This window comes from Camelus dromedarius, chromosome 4 (assembly GCF_036321535.1).
Source record: "Camelus dromedarius isolate mCamDro1 chromosome 4, mCamDro1.pat, whole genome shotgun sequence".
In the NCBI taxonomy this organism is placed as follows: Eukaryota; Metazoa; Chordata; class Mammalia; order Artiodactyla; family Camelidae; genus Camelus; species Camelus dromedarius.
The window spans coordinates 59,221,142-59,234,958 of record NC_087439.1 but is presented as its reverse complement, the minus strand read 5'-3'; the positions used below and the strand labels follow the sequence as shown (position 1 = coordinate 59,234,958).

The window sequence follows — 13,817 nt, the reverse complement described above, 5'->3', positions numbered from 1 at the left end:
CAGAAAATAGGATATTTCCTACATTGTATAATTAGTTTAAAAACGACAAAAAAAAAAAAAGACTTACAGGAGGACCTCTCGCACCAGCAGGACCTGGAGCACCAGAAGGACCAGCAGGGCCCTAAAACAAAAAGAGACAAATGAACAAACACACAGGGAATTGTTTATTTATTGATATTATTTTATTTGAAAGTGAATTCCATTGGGAGGAAATAATGGTGTGCCTGCTATTATGGAAAATTAGTATTATTTTCTCCTCCTAAGTCCTTTCCTTGGTTATAGCTTTACCAGATGTCTAAACAGGGAAGCTGAGGAAATCTTGTTACTTCAGCCTTATATTTACCAAGTGAATATACACTTGGTGTGGTTAATACCATTTTGAATTTTGATGATGAATTCTTCATTGATTACTGCCAGAAACCTCTCATATATCTTTATTACCACAGTTGCCCAAAAGAATGACTAGCATGTAAAACTGTAAAACAAATGATAGTAGATCTTTTGGTTGGCAAATATGACACTCTATCTTTGACCCGCTAAGCTCTCTGTCAACGAAGATAGAGATATAAAGAAAGAAGGTGCTTGTTAGGACTTACAGATTCTCCTCTGTCACCATTCTTTCCAGCAGGACCAACAGGGCCAGGTGGGCCTGGGTGACCAGGAGCACCAGGGGCACCAGGAGAACCATTTTCACCACGATCACCCTGTGGACAAATTCACAGTTCCAAAATAAGTCTGACCTGCAGTTCCTGTTTTAATTCCACAGACCACTGTACATGTGTTTGCTATACCTTGCTACCAGGGGCTCCGTCTCGGCCAGGCAGACCGTCGGATCCGGGGTTTCCCTGATTAAAGGAAAAAAAAGAAAGAAAGAAAAGAAATCAAATTCTTTGGAACCATTCAAACACCATCTAAGCCATGCATTTGCAAGGGGAGCAATATCATCCTACAGGGGATAAAAGTTGGTTCTTGGGAGTGAAAAATCTTTGCTATTACAACAGGGGTGGCCCTGCAAAGGGTGATGATGCCCCAACAGATACACAGTATATCTGTGGTTCTAAAGCTTCTCAGGGGGTGAGAGACAGAGAAGTGACTAGGGAAAATAGTCTGAAAAAGGATTCTGTGGGAGAGAGAATAAATAAAAGTTTGACACATAGTAATTTAAGCTGATAATGGAAATCTACAATTTAAGAAAAGACTAATCACACATAACATGCAGAACATTTTCACCCAGAAGGAATGTTGCACATTGGGTGCTCCCCACCCTGGACTTTTTTCTTTATTTAGCTAAAGGTCACATTCTTCTTCATTAACAATCATTCATTGGATCCATATTAATTAACATAAACAGTTAAGGCTATTCTACATTGTAATAGAAAGAATATCTATTATAGAAGGAGAACTTTAGCATGTGACAATATGTACACTTTTGGACCCAGAGTAAGGCCCAATTTGACCCTTGTTTAAATAAATGATCAAAGACTACCGGGCTTAGTGGCTATTTTCTAGGAACCAGTCTTACATCTCGTCCAGGTTCACCAGCTGCGCCAGCCAGACCAGGAAGGCCCTGGGGCCCAGGAGGACCTCGTTCTCCGTTCTGACCACTGGGTCCTGGTTTCCCACTTTCACCCTGTGTTCAAAGGAACAAAACAAATTTGTATTTTTACCTAAGAAGTCAATTAATATGATGTGATCAGATGTCTTTCTTTCCCAGGGAAAAACCTTGTTTTATTCAATTTCTATTGAATTTGTTCCTAAAACTATCCCTACCACAGAGGAAAAACTTTGGGGAAGCAAGCTTCTTGTATCTTCCAACTTGCCCGATGATTCTGGATACCAGCGGGCTGAGTACATTGATTATCACATTCAGAATACATCCTAATATGAGGTGTGTAAATAGACTTGGCTACTGGAAGAAAAATTCAATGATGAGCCATCATGAAATGATAGGTTTATGGTGCTCATTAGAATTAGGTTACATTGGACATTTGGCTCTATTTAAAAATTATACATTTACTAGATATGCTCATACAAATTGAATACACTTAAATGTTATGTTGTCATTTCACTACAATATTATATGACATTTAGCTTAAAGACAGGTGCTCAAAGTGTCAAAATGTGAGCCCTAATAAAACAGAATTTTATTACTTTATTTGCTAAATGGATATTTAAGATGCTAAGTACCAGGAAGTTATAGTAATATTAGTGAAAGAAAATCAGGAGTACAAAATGAATTGAGTTGATGGAGAACTGGTATAAATTAAAGGCTTTCATAGATCTATAAGATGTCATTATTTCCCCTTTGAAGACTGACAGTCAGCAAACTGAAGTATGCTGACAAATTTCCTAACAAAGGTATTTGAGATGGCAAGATAGTTTTCTCTGATATCAATCTATTTGTGTTTATGTTGAAGGCTGGCCTATGATACACATTGTTTTTGTGTTCTGGAGGCTTTTAATAATATGCATGCTTCCTGAAAACGTGAAAATATCAAGAATTTGCATCTAATTACAGGAAAACTTGTTCGTTACATACTTGCTATGGTTAAGTGACCTCTGAAGACTATCTATCAAAGGAAACAAGGGTCCAGTGAAAGATGGCTACACTCACCTTGACGCCCTGCGGGCCAGGGCTTCCCCTAGCCCCCGGCATGCCTGGTGGGCCTGCAAGTCCTCGTGCTCCCGTAATTCCCGCAAGTCCGAGTGGGCCTGGAGCTCCCTGTCATGACAGATAATGAAGTCTTAGTTCTTCTTTATATGACTATGTTTTCCTCTGTTGAATTTGGGATTGAGAATAAAAATACTGTCAATCAATAGAACAAAGAAACTACTCACCGGAGGGCCCTGGGGGCCAGGTGATCCCTTCTCACCTGGCTGGCCAGCATCACCTTTCGGTCCAGACACCCCAGGGCTGCCAGGAGCACCATTGCTACCAGCTGGACCTGGGGGGCCATCTTTGCCTGGAGGACCGCTGGAGCCTGGGGGCCCTGGGTTACCCTACAAAGAAATATTTGAAATTTGAGTATTTTATAATGAAAAAGTGAATTTTTCTTCCCTCTTTTACCTGCAAAATAATTTTATATGGGATTTAACACAAAGAAAAGTAGCAATGGGTAAGTTTCTCATCCTCTGCATATGCCCTTTATGGAATATATGGTAAAAAATACTTGAAAGGGTACTTACATTACTACCAGGAGGACCAGGAAGACCACGACCACCAGGGAAGCCAGCAGCACCCTGTGAAATGATGATATATTTTTGAATTTCAAAAATCAAGTAGAACAAGTAATTCACCACTAAAAACAAATATAAAGTCTAAGAAATGTAGTAGGACCTGCATTCTATTCTGAGATAACTTACAGTTTATGTTTTCTTCTTGTAATTTACATATAACTCACATATGAATGAGTGATTATAATTTTATAATCTCTGTATGGACCTAGTGCTTTAAAAGCAATTTTTAAACAGATTGATATTAATTAATGCTCTTAAATAGTAGTTAAGAGGACTGATACTTACAGGACCACCAGGACTGCCTCGTTCACCTTTGACACCTTGGGGACCAGGGGGACCCTACATGGAATGGAAATGGAAATGGTTTATAAGGATAGCACCAAAATCAAAATTTGGGAGAAGCATTAAGCCTTTGAAAGTCAGTAACTCTACTTATCGTGATAAGCATCTTGCAATATGTATATACATCAAATCGTTATGTTGTACACCTTAAACTTATACAATGTCACATGACAATTATATCTCAATAAAATTGGGGAGGGGGGAACTACAACAGAAATGAGAACCTACAGCAAAAAACAAAAACAGTAACGCAACCAGGACATTAAAATAACTTGATGAGGTCATATCTAGATTGTTGCCTCCAAGCTTCAAACTCAGAACTGAATTCCCATGGAAACTGTACTCTTGTCACCATGACTAGCTCTCTCAGTATGAAATATGCAATTATTGATAAACCTAAGTGCTTTGCTTTAGATGGCTTAGAGAAAGAGAGCTACTTACAGCAGGCCCAGACCCTCCAGGCGGTCCTGCGACTCCAGGAGGGCCCCCTTCACCTTTCTCACCAGGAGCACCTCTTTCTCCTTTAGCACCGGGCTCGCCATTCTGCCCCTACATTCAGAAACAACAACAGCCTGTGAAGTGACATCTTTCACAGTACACTGGGCTTATCACTATTTTTCTTCAGAGAGGAGAATTCTTCAGGTGGAGAGATGTTGAATTAAATTCGGAAAAGAAGATTCTTTGAAGACGTGACAAAACAAAGTCAATGAAAATATTTCCATGATAAAAGAAAATGATCAAGAAAGTGTTAAGATGTGGGTCATCTCTCCTTGGACTGTGCATTTCAAAGTGAGCACCAGTAAACGCATCTGAGAAAGATGGGGCTTAGAGCTAATTTTAATTAGTATCATCTTATAAGGAAGAACTTTAAAAATGTTTGGAGTGCTTTGAACTCTAGGGTGTCATGTAAGCCTCATTAACCCAGCATAAAGGCAAGCCAGGTGTTCTTATCTCCATCTTTTAAAGAGTAAGAATACATGGTAAACTGACTATACTTCAATTTTTTAAAAAATGAGGAAAAAAAAAAAGAAAAAATACATGGACATCATGATATTTACAGTAAAAGGAAAGATAAATTGAAGTAACATTGTTGGCAACTAATATAAATATGGCACTCATGAAAGATTACAAACATTTTGATGTGCTTTAAGGTCTCTTTGGTTGAAAACTACAATCTTAAATTCTGTCTTAGAAAAAAAAGTTGTCTTCAAATTATTTAACATTTCACTGGATGACTTTAAAGACAATATATTATAAACACAAGCTAAGGACAGGTCTCTTTGGCTCTCTGCTAGGTAGAATGTGACAGAATAATTACTCTGCAGTAAATCAGGGTGCGTTTTGTTTAAAAAAAATCCCATTATTTCCATGGTACTAAAGTAGAAAGATTTAAAAACAAAACAAAAAGAGTAAGCATAGAGATACAGTAAAAAAAAAAAAAAATAGGGTAAACTAACTCTATAGTGAATGAGTGGCTGAGGCAGACTTGAATTCAGACTTGACTTATACTTCTGCTGTTTTTCAGCGGGATAGTGATTCTGGGCTGTATGACATGGAGGTTTAAATGTTCATACTTACAGGAGCACCAGGGAAGCCTGCAGGTCCTGGTGGCCCAAGTTCGCCTCTCTCACCCTGAAGTGAAACATATCCTCATTAGTCACAGTGAAGACATCTTCCCATTCTTCCCATTAGGAGCACACGTCATCCTCTAGATCATCTTACCACTCCTTTAAGCAGAAAGTGTGCAAAGCTAACTAACCCAGTCGAACCTCTGAAGACATTTCTATTTCTCAACAAGATGAGAAGTGGACAACACCAGAACCACTGATTCCTTCTGCCTCAGAATGTGATATTATTTGCAAGAAAAAATAATTTGAGAATTTTGAAGTGTTTAAAACATTTAATTATATAACTTCTAAAAACGTAAGGGTTTAAAAACATTGTAAAAGGGTTGGGAAATCAATCGTTCAGTTAGCTAAACAATTAATTAAAACAATTTACTCTATATCTGTCCTGAGTCCACAAATCCTAAAGGCAGAGAATTTTAGACCTAGAAAGAGCCTTAGGCAAAGATCCTATAGCTTTAAGAAATACTCGTTTACAAAGGCATATTACTAATACAATTTTCATATTTTTTCCAGAATTATTTAGGAAGAGTGACATGACTTAAAATGGTCTTTTGTAAATTTTAGATTTAAGAACTTTAACTTTCCCTTGCATGTCATATGACTCCCAAAGACAGTATCCTACCATTGAGACTCAGGCCACTAGGCAGGATTGCTAAAGAAGGAAGCACAGCTAGCTGCTGCCTGTGTGGGGTTAAATTATGTTGAGATGTCTTTAACACTTACAGGGCCGCCACGAGGACCAGCTATACCCGGAAGTCCAGGGGCACCACTTTCACCCTTAAAAAAGAGAAAAAAAAATTAATGCCCTGCAACAAAACAAAACAAAACAAAACAAAACAAAACAAAACAAAACCAACAAAAGACATTTTCTTTTTGTTTCTAAATAGTGTTGTGTTACCTTATCTCCAGGCTGACCAGCTGGGCCAGGGGGACCAATAGGACCAGTAGGACCCTAAAGAAAATAGAAAAACACTTTAATTTTGGAGATAAAAAGCATCATTTTCTCTATTAATCAAAGAGCATATATACAGACATATTTTCACCTAATAAACCAGATAATATGATTTCTCTGATAGCTTGAATGATATGCTCTTTACTCAGAGTGTAAATACTGCAGTTTAGAAAACATAAGATTCTATGGGGATGAGTCTAAAGGACTACACAATTCAGTGGGTATTTATTGATTCATTTTTTTTTTCTATTGCAGAAAATAAGATGTGATGTAAGATCTTACAGTAATATCTTTTAAAATTAAAATGCATTGCCTTATTCAACTGCATGATAATTCAAAATATTTTATTTAACTACTAAAAGCATTGTTATACATATTAACATTTTTAAATGGACATTTGTGAATGTTAAAATTTTGCTTATATTACATAAATAAAATATTAGGTGTTTTTTGAAAATCTGATGATGGCTTACCCATGTTGTCTGTCAAAAGTGATGTCTTTATGAATTTGTTTAATGCAGCTACAGTATAAATAATATCTATCTAATGACTTAGTTACCAAGTTTATTTTCTACAGTCATATCTTGGTGCTTGCTAATGTGAATAGAATTGATTTTAATGGGTTAAAAAAAACCAAACTCTTGTTTTGAAGTAGTTATATAGATTCATAGGAGTTTGCCAAGAAATATACAGGGAAATTTTGTGCATCCTTCTCCCAGCCTCCTTCAGTGTTATATCTTACACACCTATGGTATAGTATCAAAACCAAGAAACTGACACTGGTACAATCCATAGAGCTTATTCAGGTCTCACCAGCTATACAGGCACTCATTTGTGTGTGTGTGTGTGTGTGTGTGTGTGTGTGTGTGTGTGTGTGTGTGTGTGTATGTAGCTCTATGCAGTGTTATTATGTGTAGCCTTGCCTGATCACCACCACAATCAAGACATTCAAATGTACAATCACCATAAGACTCTCTCCTGTCACCTCTTTATAGTTACACCCACTCCCCCTCCCCTATTCCTAACTTTCGGCAACCACAGAGATGTTCTCCTGCTCCTTTGTATTGCTAAGTAGTATTCCATGGCATGAATGTACCCCAGAATTTCAATGTTTTTTGAAACCAAAAGTTCCTTCAAGAGCAGTTATTGATTATCTTGGATTTTAGTGACTCAGTATGACTTTAGATTGTAATCTTTATCATACTTTTGAGACTTTTTTCATTCTCAGGTCATTGTTGAACTAGTAGGTAGTGATAGATATAAATCAAGAATTTTAACAATCAAGTCATTTGGATCTTCTTAATGCCCAGAAGGTGGCAAAGTATGGTCTAATTTATCATGAGGATTTTTTGGAAAAAATAGAAGTTGAGGTGCAGGACTATTCCACACACAGATAAAGTCTGTTTCTCCCCAGTCTGAGTACTCACCCTTGGACCATCTTTCCCTGGAGCACCATCAGCACCTGAACTGCCGGGTTCACCCTGTCAAATCAAAGCCAATGTCATCAGATTAGAAGCATCCTCAAGGAAAATATGCCAACTCTCAAGATCTGCTGTAACGTATAGTAGGTGTTCTGATTAATAGTTGCTCTAGGAATCCATCTCAAACTTCCCTTACTTTAAAATGATAATATTAATTTTGAAAATAGATTATTTTCCAGCAATGTTGCTTTCCTTAATCTACAAAGTCTGTTTTATTACATAATTAGCAGAAAGTAAGTTTGCACCTTGTCACCCTTTGGACCAGGGCCTCCAGGACCCCCTCTTTCTCCAGGCATCCCTTGCAGACCAGGTGTACCAGCAGAGCCAGGTGGCCCAGGGGGCCCAGCAGCTCCCTGAAATTAAAGGAAAAGTAGTAAATCACAAGAAAGAAATGAAATGCGTTTTGTAAGATCTATGTGAATTGAATTATGTGGAGTTACCTTTCCTCCTTCAGGACCAGGGGGGCCAGCTCCACCTCTAGGCCCTGCGGGCCCCACAGCTCCAGGAGGCCCACGTTCACCAGGGGCACCGGCATCACCCTGCCATCGAAAAATGAAATATCCCAGTTAGAAAACCCAATGCTAAAAACAACAAAAACATCCTAAATTGCTTTAATTTGATATAAACAATGAGGTTCTCAAGTTATATTGTTGAACAATTTGTAAGTTTTTATAGTTCTAAAAGACATTTGCCAACTGAGTGAGAAATGGAAACTTTTAAAAAAGTTAGTCTAAAGAAGGGAACTTTGGATACCACTCTGAGGCTCTAGCTTTGAAACTATTACAATTATTTTATTCACAAGGGCAAAAATTTGAAGTTCTTCTACCAAAATGGCTTTCCAAAGCACTAGAAAGGTTTCTCTTTTGAAATTTCAAGCCCATTGTTGATTCTACAGTGTTTATTTGTCAGAAAATTTAATTTCCAGGTGAAGCAAATTTAACATATTGGCAATATCTTGAATCACCCTAATTGTATCCACCAAACATTTGCAATGCTGCACTTCGTAAAAAAGGAATATTTTGGTTTGATACACTAAAAATGTGTCACTAATCTACTGCTCTATAACTCACTGGAGAAATCAGAAAGTAAGCTGAAATATTTACCTTGCCTCCGGGAACTCCAGGTGAACCAGCTTCACCCTTTGGACCCTAGGGATGGGCATTACACGATTAGGCCTCTGTCAGAAGCTATGTTACGTCAGCTTAAGCAAATACACACTTGACTTATTTGCATATTGTACAATTTGTCAAATCTTGAGCTATGTGCTCTTTCTTCAGTTCCTTTTATTTTACAGAAAAATTCAAACTTTCCATGTAATAGTTTTGATTGAATAATTTTTCTTTGTTTTGTTAATGACTACTTCAAACTAAATGTTAAAACTCAGATTCCATAGCATGGGAAAATGCAACAGTCAGTACTTTAGAAGTGATTACTATTTATTCTTTGGATTTCTGAGTTTTGAAAACATAGCGTGCGACTTACTGGTTCACCAGGTTTTCCATTCTCTCCTGGAGGACCACTGGTTCCAGGCAAGCCCTACAAAAAAGCATATTTGTATTGTATAATCCCTTCAAACATTGCTTATAGAAAAGCTTCTCTTACATAAGTATGTTTCTGAAAATATACAAAATATGGTTTTAGCAGTCTTTTCTAGGTGTTAAAAATTTGCAGCTCTCAAAATTCAATGACAGAGATATGATCATCATATCTTGTAAACCCATGCTCAAACTTATGTTCTAGTCTTTCTGCTGCTGTGCATAAAAATTAACTGATGAGTATGGTGAGATGAATTTAGCTATATAAATTTAAATTACAATGAAAATAAGTATAAACATATAGAATTATGTGAGCTTATTTTTTTAAATTATGAGTGCACTCTTCCTGGAATAGATGTGGAAATTATGCCTGTCTATTAACATTGCTTATTATTTTATTTCCAGTTAGAAGACAGATTCAACATATTTCAAGCTTAAGATAAATTGTAGGCAAAAAAAAATTGAACTTTCAATAACTCAACAAATACAGGTATTAAAGGAAAGTACCGGTAAAAGTAGGTGCCCAATGAGATTTAAACAAGAAGTTCTTACTTGTAATCCTTGTTGACCAGGGGGTCCTGTGTCTCCTTTGTCACCACCTGGTCCCTAGGGAGAAAAATATAATGAGATGCTTCATTATAAAATATCCTTTCATATTTGATCCACACAGTTTTCATTCCAGCGGGCCAGTTGCTTAATTTAAAAATTAACTGTGTGAAGGAGGGCAAAGTCTGGACTGTAGAATTGACACAAGGCAGTCACGTACAACATAAACTGTATTCCCATGTCAGTATTTCGCTAGCTAACTGAACACACAAACTTCATAATTGCTTTGGTGAACTACAGTGATATAGTGTCAGAGACTGTTTAATTCCCAAAGTCTTCCCTTGCCCCACTCCCATCCACTTCCCTCTCCAATTTACATGAGTAAACTTACAGTGGGTCCTGGGGGACCTTGAGGTCCGGTTTCACCATTCTTTCCAGGAGGACCCTAAAAAAAAAAAAAGTTGTTAGGGAAGCAGAGATAAAGACAATAGAGAGTAGTCATAAGGTTGAACATAAATGCCTCTCATAGAAGGCTGGGAACGAGTGGATGAAAGTACACACCTGAGGGCCAGGACCTCCGGGGCCGCCTCGTTCTCCATTCTTTCCAGGAGCACCCTAAAGAAGCAGCCACTATTTACTAAGTCTCCAAAGGCGATCATTCATTATATTGTCCCCCCATGTTTTTGATCTGCCTCCTCCACACACACATGCACATCCTCAATCAAAACTACTTTCTTGAACTAGGTTTCCATAAATGTTGGAAACCTAGTTCCAACAGTCTTGGCCCGAAACTCCATAAAAGTGCTTTAGTTCCCTAAAGGTGGTATTTGATTTTCATTTACACTTCTGTGCTTTGAAGTGGAGATCAATTTTTGACCATCTGTACTCCCATATGGAAAGTAAAGGCCTTCTGTCAAATACATATTGAAGAAATGAATGAAGGAACTCACATCATTTCCTTTAGGACCAGGGAAACCCATGACACCAGGCTGACCTCGGGGACCAGGTGGGCCTGGGGGACCTGATCGACCACTTTCTCCTTGACTTCCCTAATGAGAAAAAAATTATATTAATAGAGGTTTGATAAAAACCTGATCAAAATATACAATAAACATCAAAGCTATACAAAATACATTAAAGCTAACCCAAACTGTGCATTTCATTATTCTCTGGGCTTGTAAAATGAGATGTTAAAAACATACTTACAGGAGGCCCTGGTTTCCCATCACTGCCTGGTCCTCCAGGGCTTCCGGGCATACCCTAAATTGAAAACTTCAGTCAGTCAGCTGATTTTCAAATCATAATTAAAAAAAAAAACTATCTGTAAAAAGTTGAGATTTTCACTTATATGTAGCCTCGTATTTGCAAAACCTTTTCTTCTGTCTATAAAGTATCTTAGTCAAGTGTTCCATTTTCTGTTCTTCACTCTATGCTAGCTTAAGTTTTCTTAAAGGAATTTTGTTTTGTTGTTTTGAGCCTACAAAAGGTATAGTCTGATTTAAATTGTTTTCAAACGTTCTTCATTTGCTTTTCCTCTTAGTAAATGACAGTGTCAATCAAACAGGTGTTTCTCTTTACCCTCAATCCTGGACCTCCAGGGATGCCATCTCGGCCAGGTTCTCCAGCAACTCCTCTGGGCCCTGCAGGACCTGGACCACCACGCTCCCCAGGGGCACCCTACATGGTGAAAAACCAACGTGTATTCAAAACAGCCTTTGCTGACCTAGATGTTGACAGTATTTAGGTTGCAACTAGAGAACTTCTTTTGGTCCTTTAAACAGAGGTGGGGTGTTGCTGACAATCTCAGTACAAATCACTGTTACCTATCAGCTTGGGCTGTCGTATTTGGAAATATTTTAAGGCAACTTTGATAAACATCACACACTTAAAAAAGCAATATTTGGTGAACTTAGAAATATATTTTGGTGCATATAAAATCAAATATCTTTGATGTTATAAAATCATATTTGCATTGTACTTTAGAGCTTTTGAAGAACTTTCAGGCATTTTAGTTTAACTTATTCTTGCAGTGATACTGAGATAAATAATTCCCAATTGACAGATAAAGAATTTTCATTGAGGTTAAGTGACTTTAGTTACAAAGCTAGGAGCAGGGGCTGGAATCATTGTTTTACATTGGAAGTTATTAATGCCTTTTTTTTTTTTTTAACTCCAACAGGTTTCATTCAGATATTTAGATTTTAATTAATGGGAAACTGTATAGAAGAATATAGCTATGTGTAGCACTAGCATTTATAAAAATAGAAACTAAAGTTAATTACTTTTTCTCCTGGAAGGCCATTTGCTCCAGCAGGTCCTCGGAACCCAGGCACACCCTGGAAATAGTGAAAAGCAAATATTTCAGTCCAAAGCATTAAAACTTCTTCATAATTCTCCCATTATAAAATGCTTCAAAATAATATTCGAGATTGAGTACTACTCAAATTAAGAAAAAAACATGGTTGCCTCCCCCTGAAGGTGAGGTTCTATTATTGCTTTCCTTACAGATGTCCAGGGGTAACGCACCCTTTCTCCTGCAGCTCCTGGAATCCCATTTGCACCAGGTTCTCCAGGTGAACCATCTTTGCCGTCTTCACCCTTAGGTCCTGGAATACCTGGAGAACCAGCTTCCCCCTATGAGAGGATCCCAATATAGGAATAATGATTGAATTTCATGGCAAAGTTTTTGCCTGTTTAATTCCAGATTGTGTTATACATTTCTAAGAAATAACCAGATCTGTTAGGCAATACTTACACGTTCACCTCGTGGTCCCGGCTCTCCTTTGGCACCATTCTTACCAGGTTCACCCTAAATGAAACATAACCTTGGCTTAAAAAAGAGAGAGAGTAGACTAACATCTAAAATCATCACCAGTCACACCTGATTCAATTATAAAACCAGAGTGAAATCAATATAAATTCAGTGGAACAAGAACAAAGAGCCTGCTAGTTATATTTTTATTTGGAGACTTAAGCCGCTCCTTTTAAAGACGATAAAGGAAAAATGGGCCACTTACTGCAGCACCTCGCTGCCCGGGAGCACCATTGGTACCAGAAGGTCCTGGAGGACCGCGGGCTCCCATCAGTCCAGGAGCTCCAGGAATGCCGGCGGGACCCTAAAACAACGATCCAGGAACCTTAACATTAGCCAAGCTTGAACTTCCTTTTCTGAACAGCTACCTTAAGTGTATTGTCATGCAAAATGCAAAGGAAGCCAATAATGTGTATGTGGTTGAGATGAGAGTGAACAGTGGTGGCATCTTACCATTTCACCTTTGCCACCAGGACTACCACTACTCCCAGGAGGGCCCTAGAGGGGAAAAAGAGCATATTAATAATAATGCAAATAGTGCATGTATGTTTGAAGTTCTTTATAGAACTGTAAAATCAATTTACTGGTGAGTGTTTTGCTTTATATAGAGATTAGGTGATTCCTCCAACTATAGCTCAACACATAAAATGTAGCAAAAAATTATCATTATCTGGATAAATTAAAGATATTATGCACTTTGTCAAAATTACTAAATAAACACCTAAGGAGAAGAGGTTTTGTTCCTTCTCTGAATTTTTCTAATTGGTAATAGTTTGGGGGCACATTCTTCAGAGTATCAGAGAACTATCCATCTTCTACTTCATCCTGAGTCATAAAACATAAAATTCATAAATTCTAGAAGAGTACAAACCTTAAAAACTACCAATTTCAGTACTAATCAAATCAATATTAATTCAATATTAATCACAGTAGAATCACTGAAGAGAACTTAGCAAGATTTTTTTCAAAAAATTGATTTTAATTGATAGCAGCATTACAACGTATGCTTTCATGAAATAAACGTGGCAGTATCTCCCTCTGAGCAGCCATCTTTGGTACTTACAGGAGGACCTGGAGCACCAGCATGTCCCTGAGGTCCAGGCTCTCCTCTTTGTCCAGGGGAGCCACCTGCACCAGGAGATCCGGCAGGTCCAACTTCACCCTAAGGGATAAAGTCCTCAGTAGTCAGGCCCCCTTGCCAGTTCTAACCCCTTAGCCAGTTCACTATTCAGTCCTGTTTAAATCCATCTGCCAAACGCTGGAGTAGTATGACTAGATACTCTA

General features: G+C 37.9%; 1 protein-coding gene across 1 annotated transcript in view; it reads right to left on the bottom strand.

The window, feature by feature from the left end:
- Window positions 1-13,817, bottom strand: part of COL3A1 (collagen type III alpha 1 chain) — a 39,288-nt gene that overhangs the window by 5,904 nt on the left and 19,567 nt on the right. The window contains exons 16-44 of the mRNA XM_031451778.2: window positions 13,597-13,695; window positions 12,987-13,031; window positions 12,739-12,837; window positions 12,477-12,530; window positions 12,248-12,355; window positions 12,004-12,057; window positions 11,300-11,398; window positions 10,928-10,981; window positions 10,672-10,770; window positions 10,283-10,336; window positions 10,113-10,166; window positions 9,728-9,781; window positions 9,123-9,176; window positions 8,744-8,788; window positions 8,081-8,179; window positions 7,886-7,993; window positions 7,587-7,640; window positions 6,106-6,159; window positions 5,931-5,984; window positions 5,158-5,211; window positions 4,021-4,128; window positions 3,523-3,576; window positions 3,187-3,240; window positions 2,839-3,000; window positions 2,615-2,722; window positions 1,523-1,630; window positions 792-845; window positions 597-704; window positions 68-121 (exon numbers count right to left, since the gene is read on the bottom strand). Of these exons, the coding sequence (XP_031307638.1) occupies window positions 68-121; window positions 597-704; window positions 792-845; window positions 1,523-1,630; window positions 2,615-2,722; window positions 2,839-3,000; window positions 3,187-3,240; window positions 3,523-3,576; window positions 4,021-4,128; window positions 5,158-5,211; window positions 5,931-5,984; window positions 6,106-6,159; window positions 7,587-7,640; window positions 7,886-7,993; window positions 8,081-8,179; window positions 8,744-8,788; window positions 9,123-9,176; window positions 9,728-9,781; window positions 10,113-10,166; window positions 10,283-10,336; window positions 10,672-10,770; window positions 10,928-10,981; window positions 11,300-11,398; window positions 12,004-12,057; window positions 12,248-12,355; window positions 12,477-12,530; window positions 12,739-12,837; window positions 12,987-13,031; window positions 13,597-13,695 (2,205 nt within the window). The remainder of the gene's footprint in view (window positions 1-67; window positions 122-596; window positions 705-791; window positions 846-1,522; window positions 1,631-2,614; window positions 2,723-2,838; window positions 3,001-3,186; window positions 3,241-3,522; window positions 3,577-4,020; window positions 4,129-5,157; window positions 5,212-5,930; window positions 5,985-6,105; window positions 6,160-7,586; window positions 7,641-7,885; window positions 7,994-8,080; window positions 8,180-8,743; window positions 8,789-9,122; window positions 9,177-9,727; window positions 9,782-10,112; window positions 10,167-10,282; window positions 10,337-10,671; window positions 10,771-10,927; window positions 10,982-11,299; window positions 11,399-12,003; window positions 12,058-12,247; window positions 12,356-12,476; window positions 12,531-12,738; window positions 12,838-12,986; window positions 13,032-13,596; window positions 13,696-13,817) is intronic.